Source organism: Herpailurus yagouaroundi, unplaced genomic scaffold, assembly GCF_014898765.1.
Source record: "Herpailurus yagouaroundi ecotype Mexico unplaced genomic scaffold, PumYag 210, whole genome shotgun sequence".
NCBI classification, from domain to species: Eukaryota; Metazoa; Chordata; class Mammalia; order Carnivora; family Felidae; genus Herpailurus; species Herpailurus yagouaroundi.
Genome location: NW_024412441.1, coordinates 16,603,294 through 16,622,401, shown reverse-complemented (window position 1 = coordinate 16,622,401; position 19,108 = coordinate 16,603,294). Strand labels below are relative to the sequence as shown.

Below are 19,108 nucleotides of genomic sequence, written 5' to 3'. Positions count from 1 at the left end.
AAATAAAACTGGCAGAGTAGCATTATAAAATGCCTTTAGTTGGATGTTTTCACCAAAGTTTAAAAATAGGTCATTTTGGTTAACATAGATCAACTAAAGCAATGGTTTATTTTGTGGACAGGAAAGGCCAACAAAACAAAAGCATCCAGAGCAAGCTTCAAATACCTACCCTATTTTCAATACTTCTATATCTAGAGCAAATACTTTTTTTTTCTTTTCTTTTTCTTTCTTTTTTTTAGCAGATACTTTTTTTTTTTTTTTGGACAGCAAAGATTTAAAATCACTGCCTTCCTAGCAGGCTTTGTGTATTTCCATTATTACCTGGGGGACTGTGCTCTGTGAGTCATCTGTAGGCCCAGCCAAGGAGATTAATTCTTTCATTGTTATTTTCAACAAATCCATTTTGCCTTTCTTGGGTTCAGATGCCAATAGTGCCTATGGAAAAACAAGACAAAAATTAACTGGGCTATTGTTTTACATATACCTATTTCTAGTTCCTAGAATCAATCCCAAAATGAAAAATCCCCTTATGAAAACATGTGGTATCAAGCAAGTTAATTAAGCCATTCAGCCTTGGGCAAGTAGTTTAACTTCTCCATCCCTCAGATTCTTCATCTGTAAAATAAGGTGATGGTGATATCATGGCATCTCTAAGGTCATTTCCAGTTTGCTTGTTTACTATACAATTCTAAAAGGTTGAATGAATGGTTCTTACTGAGCACTCTCCTAGGACCACAACTATGTGACAGGTCTCAGATACAATAAGCAAGTCAGTTTTGGGTTTTGTTTTTTGTTTTTGTTTTTTTAATTTGACAGAGAGTGCACATGTACACAAGTGGGGGAGGGGGGCAGAGAAGAGAGAGAACCTCAAGCAGGCTCCACGCTCAGTGAAGAGCCTGATGTGGGGCTTGATCCCACGATCCTGGGATCATGACCTGAGCTGAAACCAAAAGTCCAGACGCTCAACCGACTGAGCCACCCAGGAGCCCCCAGCAAGTAAGATTTTGTAACAAATTTATCAACAAGAAAATCCTCTTTACTTAAAAAACAAAAACACCTGTGGATTAAATTTCTTGCAAGGATTTAGAAACTCCCTGGAGATTGATCAGTTGTTTAATTTTTTACCAAAGAGTCTCTACCTGAAGGACCATCAAACCATAATACTGGAAAGTCCATGGAGCAAAAGGAAATACTACAAACTCCAAAGGGGTCCTATATTTGAATTTTCAAGAGCTGCTAATTTACTTTGTGTCTAACATTTTGCCAATATACATTAAACATAAAAATAGGATATCAAACTACCTGAGCCAATAAAAGGGAATGAAGTACTGATATATGCTACAACATGGATGGATTTTGAAAACATGCTAAGTGAAAGAAGCCAGACATAAAGGCCACACAGTATATGATCCCATTTATATGAAATATCCAGAAAAGGCAAATCTGTAGACACAGAAAACAGATCAGTGGTTGTATAGAGCTAGGAGTAGCAGTGGTTATTTCATTTGTACATAGCTAGTAGCTCCCAAGAGTGAAAGTTTCAAGCTATTCAGCTTTTTTGGAAGCTTTTATAATCCATAAAAGAGGTAAACACATCCAAAACAGGTAGGTTTAAAAGACAAATTTATCAGAGCACCTGGGTGGCTCAGTCAGTTGAGCATCCGGCTCTTGATTTTGGCTCGGGTCATGGTCTCACACTTTGTGAGTTCAAGCCCCACATCGGGCTCTGCACTGACAGTACAGAGCCTGCTTGGGATTCTCTCTCCCTCTCCCTCTGCCCCTCTCCTGCTCATGCATGCTCTCTCTCTCTGTGTCTCTTTCTCAAAATAAATAAACTTAAAAAAAAAAAGACAAATTTATTATAGTATATTTATGCTATTTATGCTCATAAAACATACATACTATTTTTCTAATGACCACTCAAAACATTTTTATATCTCTCTGTACAAAAGATAAGTTCATAAACTAGCAGTTTTTCTCCGTAGTTAACACTAAGTAGAGGTTTCCATGAGAACATAACTTATTGGTAAGTTATACTAAGAGGAATGGGGGCCTCTCTGAACAGACTTTTCTAATAATTTAGATTTTACTCAACTAACATAAATAAAAAAGCTACATGCAATTACTGAAATGTCTCCTTGGAGCCATGGCTTTCCCCACCCCCCCAAGAGTTGTGTGCATAGTTATGACATTCTTTCCAAGGATGGACTAAAAAAGGACATGTCTTGGGGCGCTTGGGGGGCTCAGTCAGTTAAGCATCTGACTTTAGCTCAGGTCATGATCTTGCGGTTCGGTTCGTGAGTTCGAACCCCACATCAGGCTCTGTGCTGCCAGCTCAGAGGCTGGAGCCTGCTTCAGATTCTGTCTCCCTCTCTCTCTGCCCCTCCCCTGCTTGCGCTCTGTGTCTCTCTCTCAAAAATAAATAAACATTTAAAAACTTAAAAAAAAAAAAAAAAAGAAAGTATGTGTCCTAACTGCTCTGTCACTATGACCAATATTTAGTACTAGACGGGAGCCAGAGGTGGAATAAGCACACTGCACAAACATGCAACTAGACCTTGCTACTGTCTTAACATTTGTCCTCAAGTGAGGCAAAAACACACGAGGTCCAAATGAATTACAGGCAGGAGATGAACCAAACTGATGCAGAAATGGGTCAGATCAGAGAGTTTTCATTTCGATGAGCTCTGCATCACATCAACAACCTCTGCAAGTTGGTGTCCATTGTCATCACCAATGATGACATGTGGAAATTTGACGAGTAAGAAAGAGAAGGAAAAAATGTAGAGGCACTAATAAAACACTTTGTTGCACTTATTTTCATTGCTTTTATTATATCACCACCATTCCTGGACTGAATCTTACTAAATATTAAACAAAGACCTTCCAGGTTGGGGTCTGATTTAATATTGTGAGGACTTTGGTTTTTATTCGTTGTATTCATGAGGACGATAGCCTCTTAATTTCAACACTGTGGAAATAAAATATTTTCCTATCAACTAGCAATATCTGGGTGTGCTGATATGCAATGATCTTTGAGGTAAAACAGTAAGTGGAAAAAAAGCAAGGGCAAAACAGTGTGTATAATATGCTTTCTTCTGTATTAAAAAACAGAAAATGCACTACCACACACCCATTTTCACATGTAGAGTCGTTCAGGATTCAGGCTGCCCAAGCTTCCAGTCTTAGTCCTGCTCACACTATCTCTGGGGCTTTGGGCAAGTCACTTAACTTTCCTCAGCCTCAGTTTCCTCATCTGTACTATACAAATGATAACAGGACATATCTCATAGGGCTTGAAGAAAGATTAAATAAGTTAATATATGTCAAATAACCATTTATAAATGTTAGCTACCATTAGGATTAAAATTATTTTACGCATGGACATTTTATGGACGTATTGAAAAGAAATTGCTAATACTTGTTGCTTTCAGAGGAAGTGTTAAGGGTCTTGAAATAACAGGAAGACTATTTTTTCTAACTCAAAAAGAAAAAGGCAGCGTGCACACTTCCTAGAAGTGAGCCATGAATGTGCCACAGTGATGTCTGCCTACTTAATACACAGGCGGAAATCTATACCACCCTCTGTTCACATTACAAGACTGACTTTGTAGAGAGGGTTTGTTCCAAGAACAGATCCGTCATGGGAACATACTGTCCACACACGCAACAAAGCCACATACATAAAAGCCAGAATTATCTCTTATGCAATATGCTCCCTCACATGTCAAAGGGCTCGTCAAAAGACAAATAAAACAAATTATCAAAAGACAGACAGACAGACGGCTATGTCCCGTGGATAAGTACCTGTATGTAGAAAGGAAGTCCGGCACTGCGCCTTGTAGCACAGAGTTTAGATGAGGGATCACTGCATTTAATTTCCTCTAAAACATTCCATAACCAGTGTTCTGGCAGCTTTTGCAGACTCACATTGGGGCACCTAAAAGGAATAGAGAAAGCAAACATTTGGAATAATCGGGTACCAAAAGATAAAAGTACGAACTATTAATACACATTAACATTGTTAGAGAAGAAGAAATATCCTTATATTTGGAAGGAGGAAAACTAAAACTTGTCTCTCTTTCTACTTTTCACTTACCTTCCTCTTTACTATGGGTCTTAAGCTAGGTCTGAAGCTATTAAAGATTCCATTTCTTACAAAAGCATATAAAGCATGTGTCTTGTCTGCAAAATAATTTTTAATACCATGGCTTACACTCATACTCAAAATGTTCTGATGAAGGTTAATGAAACTCTTACAGATAATCTATACTGCAAAACACAAAGAGAATATAACTTTATTATAACTTATGTTCGGTCTTTACAGAGATTATATTCAAAGAAAACACATTTTAAGGTATATCTTAATAATCATTTTCATGTCTCTCAAAATGTGGCCTCCCACAAAATTTTCAACCAAATCCTACGGAAAATTAATAAAGCAAGTTAGTATAAACATTTTTAGATTATTTGGACTTTGCTGTTGGTGAGATTCCACTCTACTATATGAAGTGTTACTTTGTTGTGCTTAAGAATATTTAATTTTGGGGCGCCTGGGTGGCGCAGTCGGTTAAGCGTCCGACTTCAGCCAGGTCACGATCTCGCGGTCCGGGAGTTCGAGCCCCACGTCAGGCTCTGGGCTGATGGCTCGGAGCCTGGAGCCTGTTTCCGATTCTGTGTCTCCCTCTCTCTCTGCCCCTCCCCCGTTCATGCTCTGTGTCTCTCTGTCCCAAAAATAAATTAAAAAACGTTGAAAAAAATTTAAAAAAAAAGAATATTTAATTTTAATAAAAATTTTTAACCTTATGCCTTACCAGATCATATAACATTATCCTAAGAAATAGCATATTCTGTGGTAGACAGACAATTATTTTAGGAGGATCATAACTGGATTTGACTAAAGTAAATATATGAAAATAAAGAGATGAAATCCAAAGAAAAAATACTCTGTTTTTAAATTGAGGAAAACATTCTGCAGAAAGATTTTTTTTTTTTAATGTTTACTTATTTTTGAGAGAGAGAGACAGAGAGAGAGAGACAGAGAGAGAGACAGAGTGTAAGCAGGGGAGGGGAAGAGAGACAGACACAGAATCTGAAGCAGGCTCCAGGCTCTGATCTGTCAGCATAGAGCCCGACGTGGAGCTTGAACCCATGGACCATGAGATTACGACCTGAGCTGAAGTCAGACCCTTCACTGACTCAGCCACCCAGGCACCCTGACAACTTCAGTTTCTAATTAAATATTCCAAATAGTAACTCAAATTTAGTTGTTTGTGTCTTGCATAAAACAAATCATATATAAATAATAATACTCTAAGGGGTGCCTGGGTGGCTCAGTCAGTTAAGCATTGGACTTTGGCTCAGGTCATGATCTAGTGTGGTTCATGAGTTCAAGCCCCGCATCAGGCTCCATGCTAACAGCTCAGGTCCTGGAGCCTTCTTTGGATTCTGTCTCCCTCTCTCTCTCTGCCCCTTCCCCACTCACACTCTTTCTCTCTCTCTCAAAAATAAATAAACATTTTAAAAATTAAAAAAAAAATACTACTCTATAGGAAACATTTTTAAAAGTTTGACAGGGGCCTAAAAATATATTTCGGCCGTAGAGGCACCTGGATGTCTCAGTCTGTTTGAGTGCCCAACTCTTGATTTCAGCTCAGGTCATGATCTCACAGTTGGGGAGATCAAACCCCACGTCTGGCTCTGCACAAACAGCACTAAGCCTGCTTGGGATTCTCTCTCCCTCTCTGTCCCTCTCCTGGTCATGTGCATGCATGCACGCACGTTCTCTCCCTCTCGAAATAAATAAATAAACATTCAAAAATATGTTGTTTCAGCCATAAACTTTACAATCAAATCTCCCTACTGCCAGCATGCTCTGTGATTTTAAAGGTTTCCTTTTAGCATAGCTTAAAAAATTCACCCCACCCCTGCTTCTTCCCACTCACCCCCTCAGCCACCAAAACCAGCCATCCACAATCTGAACTATGAGATTAAAAGAGATCCAAAGGCATAACAACCAAATACAAAGTGTGAACCTTGGTTAGATGCTGGCTTGAACAAAACAAAGGTAAAAGAGGTATTTTCAAATAATAGAAGACATTTATATGTACTAGATACTATAGGACACCAAAGAATTATTTCTAGGACGTGTCAATGGCATTATGCACGTGGAAGAAAGTGTCCATATTGTTTAGAGATGCACAGAGGAGTGCATAGGACTGGAAATACAAATCAGAAATGCACTTTGTAACAGTTCAGCAAGCCATCAAGAAGGGGACAGACGAAGCAAGTGTGGCAAAACTCTGATAAATGTCGAATCTATCTGGGTGATGGGTAAACAGAGTTCATTTTACTATTCTCTCTACTTTTATACATATATGTTTGAAATTTTGGTATGTTTTTTATGTTTATGTATTATACATGTTTAAAATTTACATTTGAAACTTCTCATAATAAAAATAATCCATTCATATAATGTCTGAAATCTTTCATAATATGAATAGTCCTCCTGCACTTTTATATTTATAGGAGTTGAAGTTACTTCTCATCACTGGATTTATACCTCTTAAAAATTAAGATAAATGCATTGAGTTCCACGGGATTGTTTTCTAGTTTATTACTAACATTGCCAGCTTGGTATCATCCTCACACAGTTGCCCAATCAAAAACTGAAATCCAAATGCCCCAGAGCTGTTAAGTGCTAGTGATATAGTCATGGATTACTGTCTTCTATTGCTCAGTCTTCACAGTCTTTTAAGTATATTTGGATTAAAATACTCCACAATGAGTGAGCAGGGAAAAGAAAAAAAAAAAAAAAAAAAAAGAAAGAAAAGAAAAGAAAACCAAAACAAAAGTCATCTTTTGTGATCTAGTCATCCGAAAAACTGGAGTCACGGAGGTAAATAAAGTAAAAACTAATTGATCTAAGATTACATGTGGATTTAATTTACCTATTCTCTTTCCCACCACAGGACCACCAGCCTTGTGGGACTGGCATTAAATAGTGCTGCAGTCTAAGGTCAAGTCTCCTATCGGGAATCACTATACAGGAAAAACTAAGGGGGAAAGGAAAGAGGTGAGGGTTTTTTTTCCTATTTCCTTATGTTCCTAGCAAGTGCACTGAAATACTATTGCAATAAATACTAGCTTAGTAACGCTCCCCAACACTATCAGTGAGGGGTGACTGGGTGACTCAGTCGGTTAGGCATCCTATTTTGGCTCAGGTGATGATTTCACAGTTTGTGACTTTGAGCCCCACGTCGGGCTCTCTACAGAGAGTCTGCTTTGGATCCTCTCTCTCTCTCTCTCTCTCTCTCTCTCTCTCTGCCCCTCCCCCAGCTCATGCGCTCCCACGCACGCGCGCTCTCTCTCTCTCAAAAATAAACATTTAAAGAAGAAAAAAAGGCACTGTCAGTGCGCCTCTCCTGGGCCTCCCTGACTTGACCCACAGAGGTTCTACCAAAACCAACCAATCTGAAAAGGCAGGCAGATCTGAGATAAGAACAGGCCACCTCACCATGCATCATCCTTCCTCATCTGAACTTACAAGGGCTTGTGACTGTTAACAAATCTCGATCTAATTCTTTTTCTATCTTGATCAACTATTCCAGCTTGAAGGGTCACCTATGGCCTGGTCCCAACCCTCCTACTTGATTGTAAGCTTAAAATTCTTCCACATTCCTGTACAGACTTTCTGTTCTAGTAAGGTTGTGCACTTTGCTGGTTCCCATTCTAACACATGTGCTACACACACACATACACACACTCCATATTCTCAACTAAGCATTTGTTTATGATCTCCGTACTTATCCCTATTCATACAAATTAGTAAAACTTCCTCCAAATATTACATCTCACAAGGACCTTTCCTTTCTCAAAGCCTCCAGTGTATTTCGAGCACTACTAGGCACAAGGTGTACAAGGGGTCAGTACAGTGCCATGGAAGGGGTGGAGTGTGAGCTGGACTCTGAGGATGTGCGGGCAGAACGGTGGAAAGCCCACATAAGTGGGGTTGAGGAAGGAGGAGATGAGATGACTGAGGAAATACTTGAAGGCCCCAGAGGCAATTCCTTAATTTAGATTCTTGGCTACTGTAACTATAAACAGTTAACCAGGCCTATTTAGTCCCTTATGTGCTGCAAACTAAGACTAAACTCTCCTTGTTAACTTGGGGAATTTGAAAACAAAGATCCGAGAATACTCAATGAGGCCAAATCTGGCAAAGTGCCCTCACCAGAGCCCTCTCTGCCCATTGCCAAGGATCCAGGAGCCTCAGGAGCCCTGGGAAATGATCAAGACACCAGCTCCTACCATCTAGTCCACACAGTGTTTTGCTCTGGAATCCCCCAGGATCAATCCAGCTTTCCTGTAGAATCCTTCAGTTGTCTGGTCTTCAATTTGGACTTTACGCTTGACCCTATTTCTTTGATTCCCTAGCATCCTAGCTCTGCATTTCTCCCAGGCCAGTCCTGCCCCCACCACCACACAAGAAAATTAGTTCAATCCTAGAACTCCCGCTCTTTTACTAAAATGAAATGTGCTATATTTTAAACAAAATAAACTTACACAGATGTGTTTAAATTATCATACTGAAAATATATTTGCCTGCACTAAAGAAAGAAAAATAAACCTTTACTGAATGCCTAGTATACATCAGATACAACACTAGACTTTTCGCATCTTATCTTGCACAACAACAAACACGGTATGATTTTCCCCAACTGACAGGTGAGACAGTCTATCATAGTGGTTAGGAGGACATGCTATGGAGCCAAGTTATTTTAGAATCCTTGCTCTGCCATTTAATAGCTGTGTGATCCATGACAAAATATGAAACCTCCCCATTTCTCACTTTTCTATAAAATGAAAAGTGTTGGGAGGATTAAACAAGTTTGTTTTGGTGAAATGTTTAATACATTCTGAACAGGTTGTTTTCTAAAATTATTATCTATTATTATCATGAGAAAAGCAAGCTTTATTTTTTTTTAATTTTTTTTTAACATTTACTTATTTTTGAGACAGAGAGAGACAGAGCATGAGCAGGGGAGGGTCAGAGAGAGAGGGAGACACAGAATCCGAAACAGGCTCCAGGCTCTGAGCTGTCAGCCCAGAGCCCGATTCGGGGTTCGAACTCACAGACTGCAAGATCATGACCTAAGCCGAAGTCGGACACCCAACCAACTGAGCCACCCAGGCGACCCGAGAAAAGCAAGCTTTAAAGAGCTTCAATTTAACTGATAGAGATGGAACAGCTGGTTTACATTTTGACAAGCCACATCCCCAATATATATTAATAATAACCAAAATATGCAAATAGAACCCCAAAACCAACTGAGCTCAAAAACAAGATAATTATCTGGGTAAAACAGAATAGAAATGCAAAGCAGCAAGAATGCTGACACCAGAGATCTGGTGGGTTACAGGTCCAGAAGCAACAGTGATGGCCAGGAACTAGTTCCTGGGGGATAACTCATCTCACTCCCAGGAAATGGGAAATATCAGGGGTTTCCTCTCCCATGAAGGGAAGTTGGAAAAGGGCTACTGCCAGAGCTCCAGCAGTAGGAAAAGCTGTGGGCCCAGAGAAACCTCGAACCAGGCTGACTTCTAGCTTGGTAACAAGATCTGTAATATTCCCAGTATTACTTTGGATGCAAAACCCAAAATGTCACTATCTAATCTAATTCCTCTGATAGAGAGGAATGGGCCAAAGGAGAATAAAAAGATAAACCAAAAAGACTCCCAATCATATAGTCAGCAAATCAAAATTCAAAACACAGCCATAAGTTTTACATTAAGAAAAACTATCTTAAAAAAACAATAATTTGAGCATAAATTCATTCCACACGAAACAATTTTATGGAGCAGTCTGACAAAGACCTTAAAATAACTGTTTAGAATACTCAAGAGATAAGGAATAAGTTCTATTTTAAAAAGAGCAAGGGGAGCCTGGGTGGCTCAGTTGGTTAAGCGTCCGACTTCAGCTCAGGTCATGATCTTATGGTTTGTGAGTTTCAGCCCCTTGTTGGGCTCTGCGCTGACAGCTCAGAGCCTGGAGCCTGCTTCGGATTCTGTGTCTACCTCTTTCTCTGCTCCTCCCCCACTCACACTCTGTCTCTCTTTCTCTCAAAAATAAATAAATGTTAAAAAAAAATTTAACGTACTTTCAAAATTAAAAAAAAAAAAAGATGAATTTTAGAGAATTAGTGACTCAGATGACAGTTTTCTGGTAAAGGTACCCAAAACAGTACAGAAAAAGAAGACAAAAACACCAAATATACATGTGCACAAATGTACCTGTTTGTATACATACATACAGACAATAGCTTGAGAGAAACCAATATATTCTAAGAGGGGTTACAGAAAGCAGGAATAAAATAACTAGGAGAAAAATACTCAAAGAAATATCTAGAAAATTTCCAAAACTGAAAAAAGTCACAAGGCCTCAGATTCAAAGTATATTCCAAGTATCTACTCCAGGTAAATAAACCCATACCTAGGCATATCACAGTGAAATTGTGATTAAGAGAAAACCTTAAAAGCCACAGAAGAAAGAAAAAATAAGATGCCTACAAAGGAAACCAATTACACCAAAGATAAGTTTCTCACTGGCAATAATAAAAGACACAGATTTTTAAAGCACTGAGGGAAAATAGCTGTTAACCAGAATTCTATACCCAGTTAAACTATACTCAAAAGTGGAGGTAGAAAAAGACAATTTGAGACAAACAGTAAGTCGGCCTCCCAGAGACCATTATGAAAAGAAATTCTGAAGAACATGCCTCTGCAAAGTTAAGTAGACTCAGAGCAGTGTCAATGTGGTATCTACTAGACATCTCAAACTTAACATACACCAAACTAAATTGCTGATCACCCTCTAAAAATCTATTCTGCCCATATGTAGCATATGATGTAGCATATGAATGATACATATTAGGCCAAATATTTTGTTTTTTTTCTTTTCTTTTTTTTTTTTTTCAATATATGAAATTTATTGTCAAATTGGTTTCCATACAACACCCAGTGCTCATCCCAAAAGGTGCCCTCCTCAATACCCATCACCCAACCTCCCCTTCCTCCCACCCCCAGCCAAATATTTTGGAATCATCTTTTTTCTTAAACATCAAATCCAATCGGTCAATACCTCCTTTCTGTTCTTCCTTCAAATTACATCCAAATTCAGACTACTCTTTACTATCTCCACTACTCTTCAAGCCATCATCATCTCTTTCTTGAATTATAATCATATTGTAATTTCCTAACTGCTCTCTCTGCTTTGACTATTATAGTCTATTCTCAACACAGCAGTCAAAAAAATCCTTTTAAGAGACCATACCATAATACTCCTCTGTTCACAAGCCCTCCAATGGTTCCCCATTTTATTCAGAATAAAAGCCAAAGTCCTTACTATATCTAATACTATCTAGTCCTCATTACCTCTCTGATCTTATCTTCTACAACTTTTTTCCTTATTCCACTCCCATCACAAATGGTTTACCTGCTGTTGCTTGAATACCGACCCTAGTCCATGCCTCTCAAGACTTTGGCACCCGACCTTCTCTCTACCTGGAACAATCTTCCTCCAGTTATACAACTGTTGATTATAGTGTTCACTATACTTACCAATATGTTCAAATTTTTAATGCTAATTTTTAAAAATCAGGTTTAAAAAAGAGAGAAGTTAGATTATTTCCCCAACATTATAAAGCTTGTGAGTGACAAAGAGAGGATTAAAATGTAGATTGACACCAAAGACCTTGCTTAATAAAAAGGCATTACTTCAAGGTGCCGGTCTTAGATTCAGTTCCACATTTGGCTCAATCTGCTCATGACAGATATTCTATCAACTCTCTATTCTTTGCTTCTGTGGATTCCATTTATTCATTTGGAAAAAAGACCTATCAGGTATCTAGTAGTCTGCTTGGCACTATGCTGTGCCTTAGGAAGCGGAGAGTAGAATAAGAACACCAAATTACACATAATTCAGAAAGCAAGTTCCTGTGGCTTTAGAATGTATTACCACAGTATATGGAGTTTAAGAAATTTACCTTCCTAATCATATTTTATTGTTATCCTTCAGATTGATTTCAATCCCTGTACATATACCATCAGAGTGGGGGTTAGAACAGTTTTTAAACAAACTGAGTGACATGGATGGAAAACTAGCTGGAGAATTAAAATATCCTGCAGAAAAACCACTCTGTGGTTAACCTACTTGTAACTGACTTGACGTGAACTGTGTCTCACTCATTTGGAAGTATTCCAATTCTCTTGGACAACTGGGAACATTTATGTCTGTTAATAAACTTTCCAACATTAACTCATCGCTGGCCTAAAGAAATTATTCCACCTGCACACACAAAGCAACTAATTTCACATTTTAAATGCAAAGTACATTTAAATTCAATACACGAAGCAAAATTCCAGAAAATTATCAAGATTCCATTGCCAGGAAACTAATTATGTGTAAAGGTTAAGCCTTTTGCCAATATCTTCATTTCCCAAATAATAATTTATTTACCAACCTGTTATCACTAAGGGCACTAAAAGGAAGAAAATCCTTTCCTTTTCCCATAAACAGAAAATTTCACTTTGCCAGGTGTAAGAGCAACTCCAAACAAAAATTCATTCAACTAAGTAAGTTAATGGCTTGCGAAAAATGAGTATCAATAAAAACAAAGCTATTTATCACACTAATTGTTAATAAATTTTTCCCCTACCATGGCTCCTTGTTTCACTTTCCTTATGTTTCATTTGCTAATAACTTAAATCATTCTAAATAATGCAAAGAAAAAAGGAGCTTGTTTGGGGGATCAAACCAGAATTTGTCCCCAATCCTGATACAAAGCCAATGATGTGTGTTTACTCAAGCTCACCATTATCAATCATCACCATCATCATCTGAGTGTAAACAGCAATAAGCCATAATTTCAAAAAATAACAAACTCTTAATCTGACTATTCAGAATAACACACTTAGAACCTTAAAAACAGTGTATATCACATCAGAGTAAATGATACACAGGCAACCAAGTGGGGAATAAATTGGTATTGGTCTGATACCCAAAACAAAGACAAACACTTTGATTCCTACAGATGAAAACAGAGGAAATTGAAAAAAAAACATGTACCTAGTTACATTAAAGCAAACAAACAGACTGAGGCTTTCAGGGCAAGTAGAAGAAGGATAACCTGATAATTTTAGAATCATCTCCAAACCTCTACCACATTAATGTTGTTAAGAGGTACTTTCTCACTCACCCAAGTCCAAAGTTTTGTAAAGCAAACCTTTAGCTGCCTAAAACATAAAAAACCAAGTCAGACTTTAAACTAAAGTGGGGGCTCTACACCCTTATACTTGGGGGCAGCATACCCACTAGGTTTAGAAGAGAAAAATTATCCATAATGTAAAAAGAGGTATTTGCTTTCACAAGCTACATGCTTTGAATCAATATTCCATGCACTAGCCTAAAATCATCTACCAATGATACTGAACAAATGGATCTAAGATTCCAAGGACAGGTCAGAAAAGAGTCAGGCGGAAGCTAAAAACAGCTTGGAGAGACATAGTACACTTTCTGGGAATGAAAACTTTATCTCCATTTATTTTACACATCCATGTGGTTTCTCAGATGTCATCTAGCTCCCCTGCCTGCCCTCTTCCGTGCAACTCCATAACACATATGTATGTACTTTCTTTGTTGATGGTCTTAAAGCTAACATCCATACATATTAATGTTTGTACAATTCTCAAGATACCTTCTATTTTTATATCCATTTGGTTGGGGACTTTCAGGAAAAAAAAAAATCAAAAGAGGACACAAAGTCCAAAGTCTGTATCCTGACTCACAAAGTCCTACATATTTGAACAACCTCATTCAGCTTCATCTTAACACCATTCTGCTCTTTAATATACCACGGGCTTTTACATTAGCTGTTCCCGTTGTTTAAAAAATTCTTCCTTCAGAAAGCTGCTGTTTCTTGCCATTCAAGCCTTGGCTTATGTTAGCATTAAGAGGAAAGAGAGGGGAGCGCGGGTGGCTCAGTCGGTTGAGTGTCCGACTTCAGCTGGGGTCATGATCTGGCGGTTCATGGGTTAGAGCCCCGCGTCTGGCTCTGTGCTGACAGCCTGGAACCTGCTCCAGATTCTGTCTCCCTCTCTCTCTCTGATCTTCCCCCGCTCACTCTTCTCTCTCTCTCTCTCTCTCTCTCTCTCAGCAATAAACACGCCCTTTAATATATAAACTCCATGATACCAGGGACATTTTCTGTCGTATCCACTTCTTTATTCCCAGCACCTGTAACAGGGCCTAACATCCAATCAGGAACTCAACAAATACCTGTTGAATAAATGAGTGACCCAAAACTTAGAAATTCCTTTAAGAGTGCCATTCTAAAAACCTAGGTTGACAAAGAAAGAGTGGTATGGTAACTGGAAAAGAAAGTATAAACAGAAGTGCTTTCCAAAAACCAGAGGTGCCACCATTAGAACCAGTAGATGCCGTTAATTATTCTTCCCATCACCTGGGATAGACAGCTCAGTTAAAGGGACCTTTTGTTCTTTTTTAAATGTTTTTATTTATTTTTGAGAGAAAGAGAAAGACACACAGTATGAGCAGGGGAGGGGCAGAGAAAGAGGGAGACACAGAATCTGAAACAGGCTACAGGCTCTGAGCTGTCAGAGCCCGACGCGGGGCTTAAACTCATGAACCGCAAGATCATGACCTGAGCTGAAGCTGGACACTTAACCAACTGAGCCACCCTAAAGGAACGTTTTTTTTTGGCCTTTCATTTCTGCCTTGTAATTTATGTTTACGTCTCTAATCCCAAAGATTAAAATGCTGGGCTGCAAGTTCTTCTAAGAACAAAAACCATGTCTTATCTATATTTTTTCTGTGATGCCTATCACAATTTCTTATATATAATAGGTGATCGAAACTTCTGTTAAACTGCTAATCTCTGAAGCAGTATGAATTTCCAAAAATATTTGGATTCTAGTGCCAGCTTGTTCACTAACTAGATGCGTGGCTATGAACAAATCGCTTGATTTCTTAGTACATAAGAATGAAAAGGAGATAATTACAAGATTGCTTTGTAATTCAATGAGATATTATTATCTGGGTTACCAATCCAAATAAAGAAAGCAATGACCCTAAATTATATAAGTATCCAAAGCTCCTGATGAAAATGTCCCCCAGAACACGGAGTCCCTCATGGCCTCAGTTCTTTGCTCAGGTTCTCACATGTTCCTCTTAGTTCTACAGAGTTAAGTGTTTCAAATTTGGATCCTAGTAACTGCCTCTAGGTTCACAGCAATTCTGGACTACCACATCATATTCTCAATGGTCAAACACAGCGTTTCCTAACACAGCATGTGGCATACAGGAGATGTTCAAGAAATCTTTTATTGAATGATTAAACAAGGACAACTAGGGTTGGTGCCAGGGGCTGCACACTAGTTGCGGCTTTAGTTAGGCAAATAAATGGGAAAAACAAAAACAAAAACCAGGTGTAGAAAAGGAGGGCTAGAACTTTAAGGTTTCTCCATGGTGAAGCCACCACGGTGCCTATAAAAACACAATAGCCTAATCTAGAGCTCTGACTGGTCAATGAACCTTCTGTCTACTCCCCAACAAGGAAAGATTACTTTATAAGGAAGTGATTTCAAAACTCCAGAGTTGCTGGTCCTTACGATAATGAAGGGATTGAAAGGTAAAAATGGAACCAGGCAAGGCTCCCAAGAACAATGCAACGACTCTGGTTGTTTGTTTTGGTTCTTCATCACACAATCCAGGGGCAGCAAGGAAAAGGAAAAGGTTCCTGAGTGAAGCAGTCCTTGGTTCTCTGTGCCATCTCTCCGCAGTCACCAACCACAGCTGTGGAGAAGGCCAAACCTGATTTTGGTAGCAAGCGCCTCTCCACAAAAAGAGGAGACATCCTCTCTGTCTGAAGGATCATTTGTTTTATTTCACTCCCATGTCAGCTTAATACAAAATACACAGTGTCTTTAGTCTTGAGTACATCATACAAATTGTAACTTTCTTACAAAGGATTCCAGGTTCCTCATAAGAAACTCTCCTTAAATGTTATTAATCCACAAAATACTCCTAAGAGATCAGTTTAGCAGTTCTAAAGGAAGTTTACTAAAAATGATCCAACTTCCCTCAATCTTCCATGGCCCAAATACCCAGACTTTCCCAATCAGGAACTAGAAAGCAGCACTGTACAATGAGTAGGACGCTCAGAGCTGCAAACAGGCCTCAGAAAGCGGTACCCTCTCACTTTCTCAGAGAGCACACAGCACCCAGAGAGGTTAAATGGCTTTCCTCTTGTCAACAAGGCTGGTAGGGAGAACTCAGCTCTAATTCATACCTCAGTATTCTCTTCTCTAAACACTGAGAGAGGGACACCTGGGAGCTCAATCAGTTGAGCATCCGACTTCAGCTCAGGTCAAAATCTCCCAGTTCGGGAGTTTGAGCTCCGCGTCAAGCTTTGTGCTTTGGATTCTGTGTCTCCCTCTCTCTGCCTGTCCCCTGCTCGTGCTGTCTCTCTCTCAAAAATAAATAAACATTAAAAAAAAAATTTTTTTTTAATAAACACTGAGGGAGATGGTGGTTGAGGGTGTGGGGTGGGAGGAATCAGACCATTCTGATTCTCCTGTTCAACACAGTCAGGAAAAAAAAAAAAGGAAGAAAAAAGAAAAAGGCTGACGGTTGGGGTGTGGGAGAGTTGTTTTTCGTTTTTCCTATGCTAAGTGCTATGGCCTCAATCTCTACTACAGAAATAAATAGGGCAGGCTATAGCTGGTGTTTAGGCCTTTGTGTTGTCTTGAGCAAATCACTGGAGCAAATTATTGTTCCATAAGCAGATTAGTCCAACTTCTACCCACAAAGCTATCTCACTCATAGTGGATAAGTATTCTAAGATAAGCATAAAACCCGCAGACTGAAATCAAATTACATTTGCTGTATACTCAACTAATTGGTCATTAGACTATTTTGTGCCAGTAAATCAGGTTCCCTGACTACAAAGTGGCTTTCCAGGGGCTTAATCCATCCACCTAAGTATGGTAACACAGAGCTATTTTTGTTGAGTTCTGATTAGTTTTATTACTACTGTTAATTGAGAAACATTACCTTCATTTCCTCAAACTCTTTCAGTATGGTCATTTTTCCTAACTTAGAGATTTTTCCCAATTTCCAATTATTTCATAAGCTAAATTCTCCACTCCATTTGTTCTTTGGTCAAATATTATGTTTATGATCTCAAGGTTCACGTTTATTATTTCCATTAAACTAAACAAGGACAGATGTGCAGGAAGGCTGTGTGCATGTGCATGCACATTTTAAAAAGGTAACATAACCCTGAAGCATGGAGAAATTTTAAGCCTGAAAAATGATTTGTCCAAATGAGATCCAGTGAGAAAGCTACATATCAACAGAAGTCATCTGAACCTCCCTCACCACCATCAAATATAGTTGAGGTTTACTGCAGACTAAAACATCAGGGGGCTATTTTGAGCCTGAGCTGCAGGCACAGGCAATAAGGACAATGACCAAACCTAAATTGAATTACCAATAAGAAGGCCATAGGGAAAGAGCAAGATACAGGGGATGAAAAAAAGTGCTTAGAAGTACAGATCAGATTGTCAGTTCTCTTAATATTTAATATAACCATTCCCTGAGATCAAGGAGAAAAAATTAATAATAAAAACCTTGGGACTTCACTAACAGAGCTGAGATAGAGGTTACTCATTGAGAACAAGAATCCTCTGTTATGTCAAAATGACTCAATACCATTATGAGAACTTTAAAAACAAGTATCAAAGTTCTAGAAAGAAGGTAATATCTGACTCACCTATGGAGTGGGCTTAAAAATGAAAATTCAGGGGCCAAAAACCAAAGACACCAAGATTTAGAATTTAAATTTTTTTTTTCAATGTTTATTTTGGGGGGGGGGGGACAGAGAGAGACAGAGCATGAACGGGGGAGGGGCAGAGAGAGAGGGAGACACAGAATCGGAAACAGGCTCCAGGCTCTGAGCCATCAGCCCAAAGCCTGACGCGGGGCTCGAACTCCCGGACCGCGAGATCGTGACCTGGCTGAAGTCGGACGCTTAACCGACTGCGCCACCCAGGCGCCCCTAGAATTTAAATATTAAAACATCTCAGTTTTCAACAAATCCTTTCAATTCACTACATAAATGGGAAGTTTAAAGAATGTTAAAGAATTATGAAGAATAAATACGGCTTCCCAGAGTGATTATTGCTTTGTTATTCTTTATATAATTATTAATGTTTTAAATAAAATTCATAGGACACTCAGAAATTTAAAAAACTGTCTTATTTAGGGATGCCTGGGTAGCTTAGTTGGTTAGGTGTCTGGCTCTTGATTTCAGCTCAGGTCATGATCTCATGGTTCATGAGATGAGCCCCATGTCAGTCTCTGTGCGGACACCGTGGAGCCTGCTTGGGATTCTTTCTCTGCCCCTCCCTAACTCACATGCATGTGCACGTTCTCTCTCTCGCTCTATCTTAAACTAAATAAACATTTTTAAAAAGTGTCTTATTTAGACACATTTGCCAAAGCAGATGTAAATAAAGGTTTAGACATGACTGTATGTTACTTCATCAGGAGTTAAATGACTTTTCACCAAATCTAATACATTACAGTCTCCATTTGTTTCTTGCTCAATCTCATATTCTTTAGAGACTTGGTCTTTCATTCTGCAGCAAATTATTTTTTCATTACTATAATTCAGTTGTTCATAAGAAGTTTTCTGCTGAATTTAAATTGTAGTAGCTACAGGAGTGCCTGGGGTGGCTCAGTCAATTGAGCATCCAACTTTGGTTCAGGTAACAATCTCACAGTTCATGAGTTTGAGCTCCACGTCGGGCTCTGTGCTGACAGCTCGGAGACTGGAGCCTGCTTCGGATTCTGTGTCTCCCTCTCTCTGTTCCTCCCCCACTCACACTTTGTCTCTCTCTCTCTCTCAAAAATAAATAAAGATTAAAAAGAAAATTTAATTGTAGTAGCTATAATTAACTGATGAAAGTTTAAGTACATATTTAAATTACTTCTGTCTACTATCATTGTTGATGTCCATGAATTAGA

At 38.8% G+C, this 19,108-nt stretch overlaps 1 protein-coding gene across 7 annotated transcripts in view; it reads right to left on the bottom strand.

Annotated features, from left to right (window-relative positions):
• Positions 1-19,108, bottom strand: part of THADA (THADA armadillo repeat containing) — a 329,917-nt gene that overhangs the window by 243,846 nt on the left and 66,963 nt on the right. For all 7 annotated transcript variants that reach the window (XR_005784245.1, XM_040453897.1, XM_040453899.1 and 4 more), the window contains 2 exons: positions 3,808-3,940; positions 322-435 (listed from right to left, as the gene is read on the bottom strand). Coding sequence is in view for 6 of the 7 variants with exons in the window: in XM_040453897.1 (XP_040309831.1) it covers positions 322-435; positions 3,808-3,940 (247 nt within the window). In the remaining variant the exon portion in view is untranslated. The remainder of the gene's footprint in view (positions 1-321; positions 436-3,807; positions 3,941-19,108) is intronic.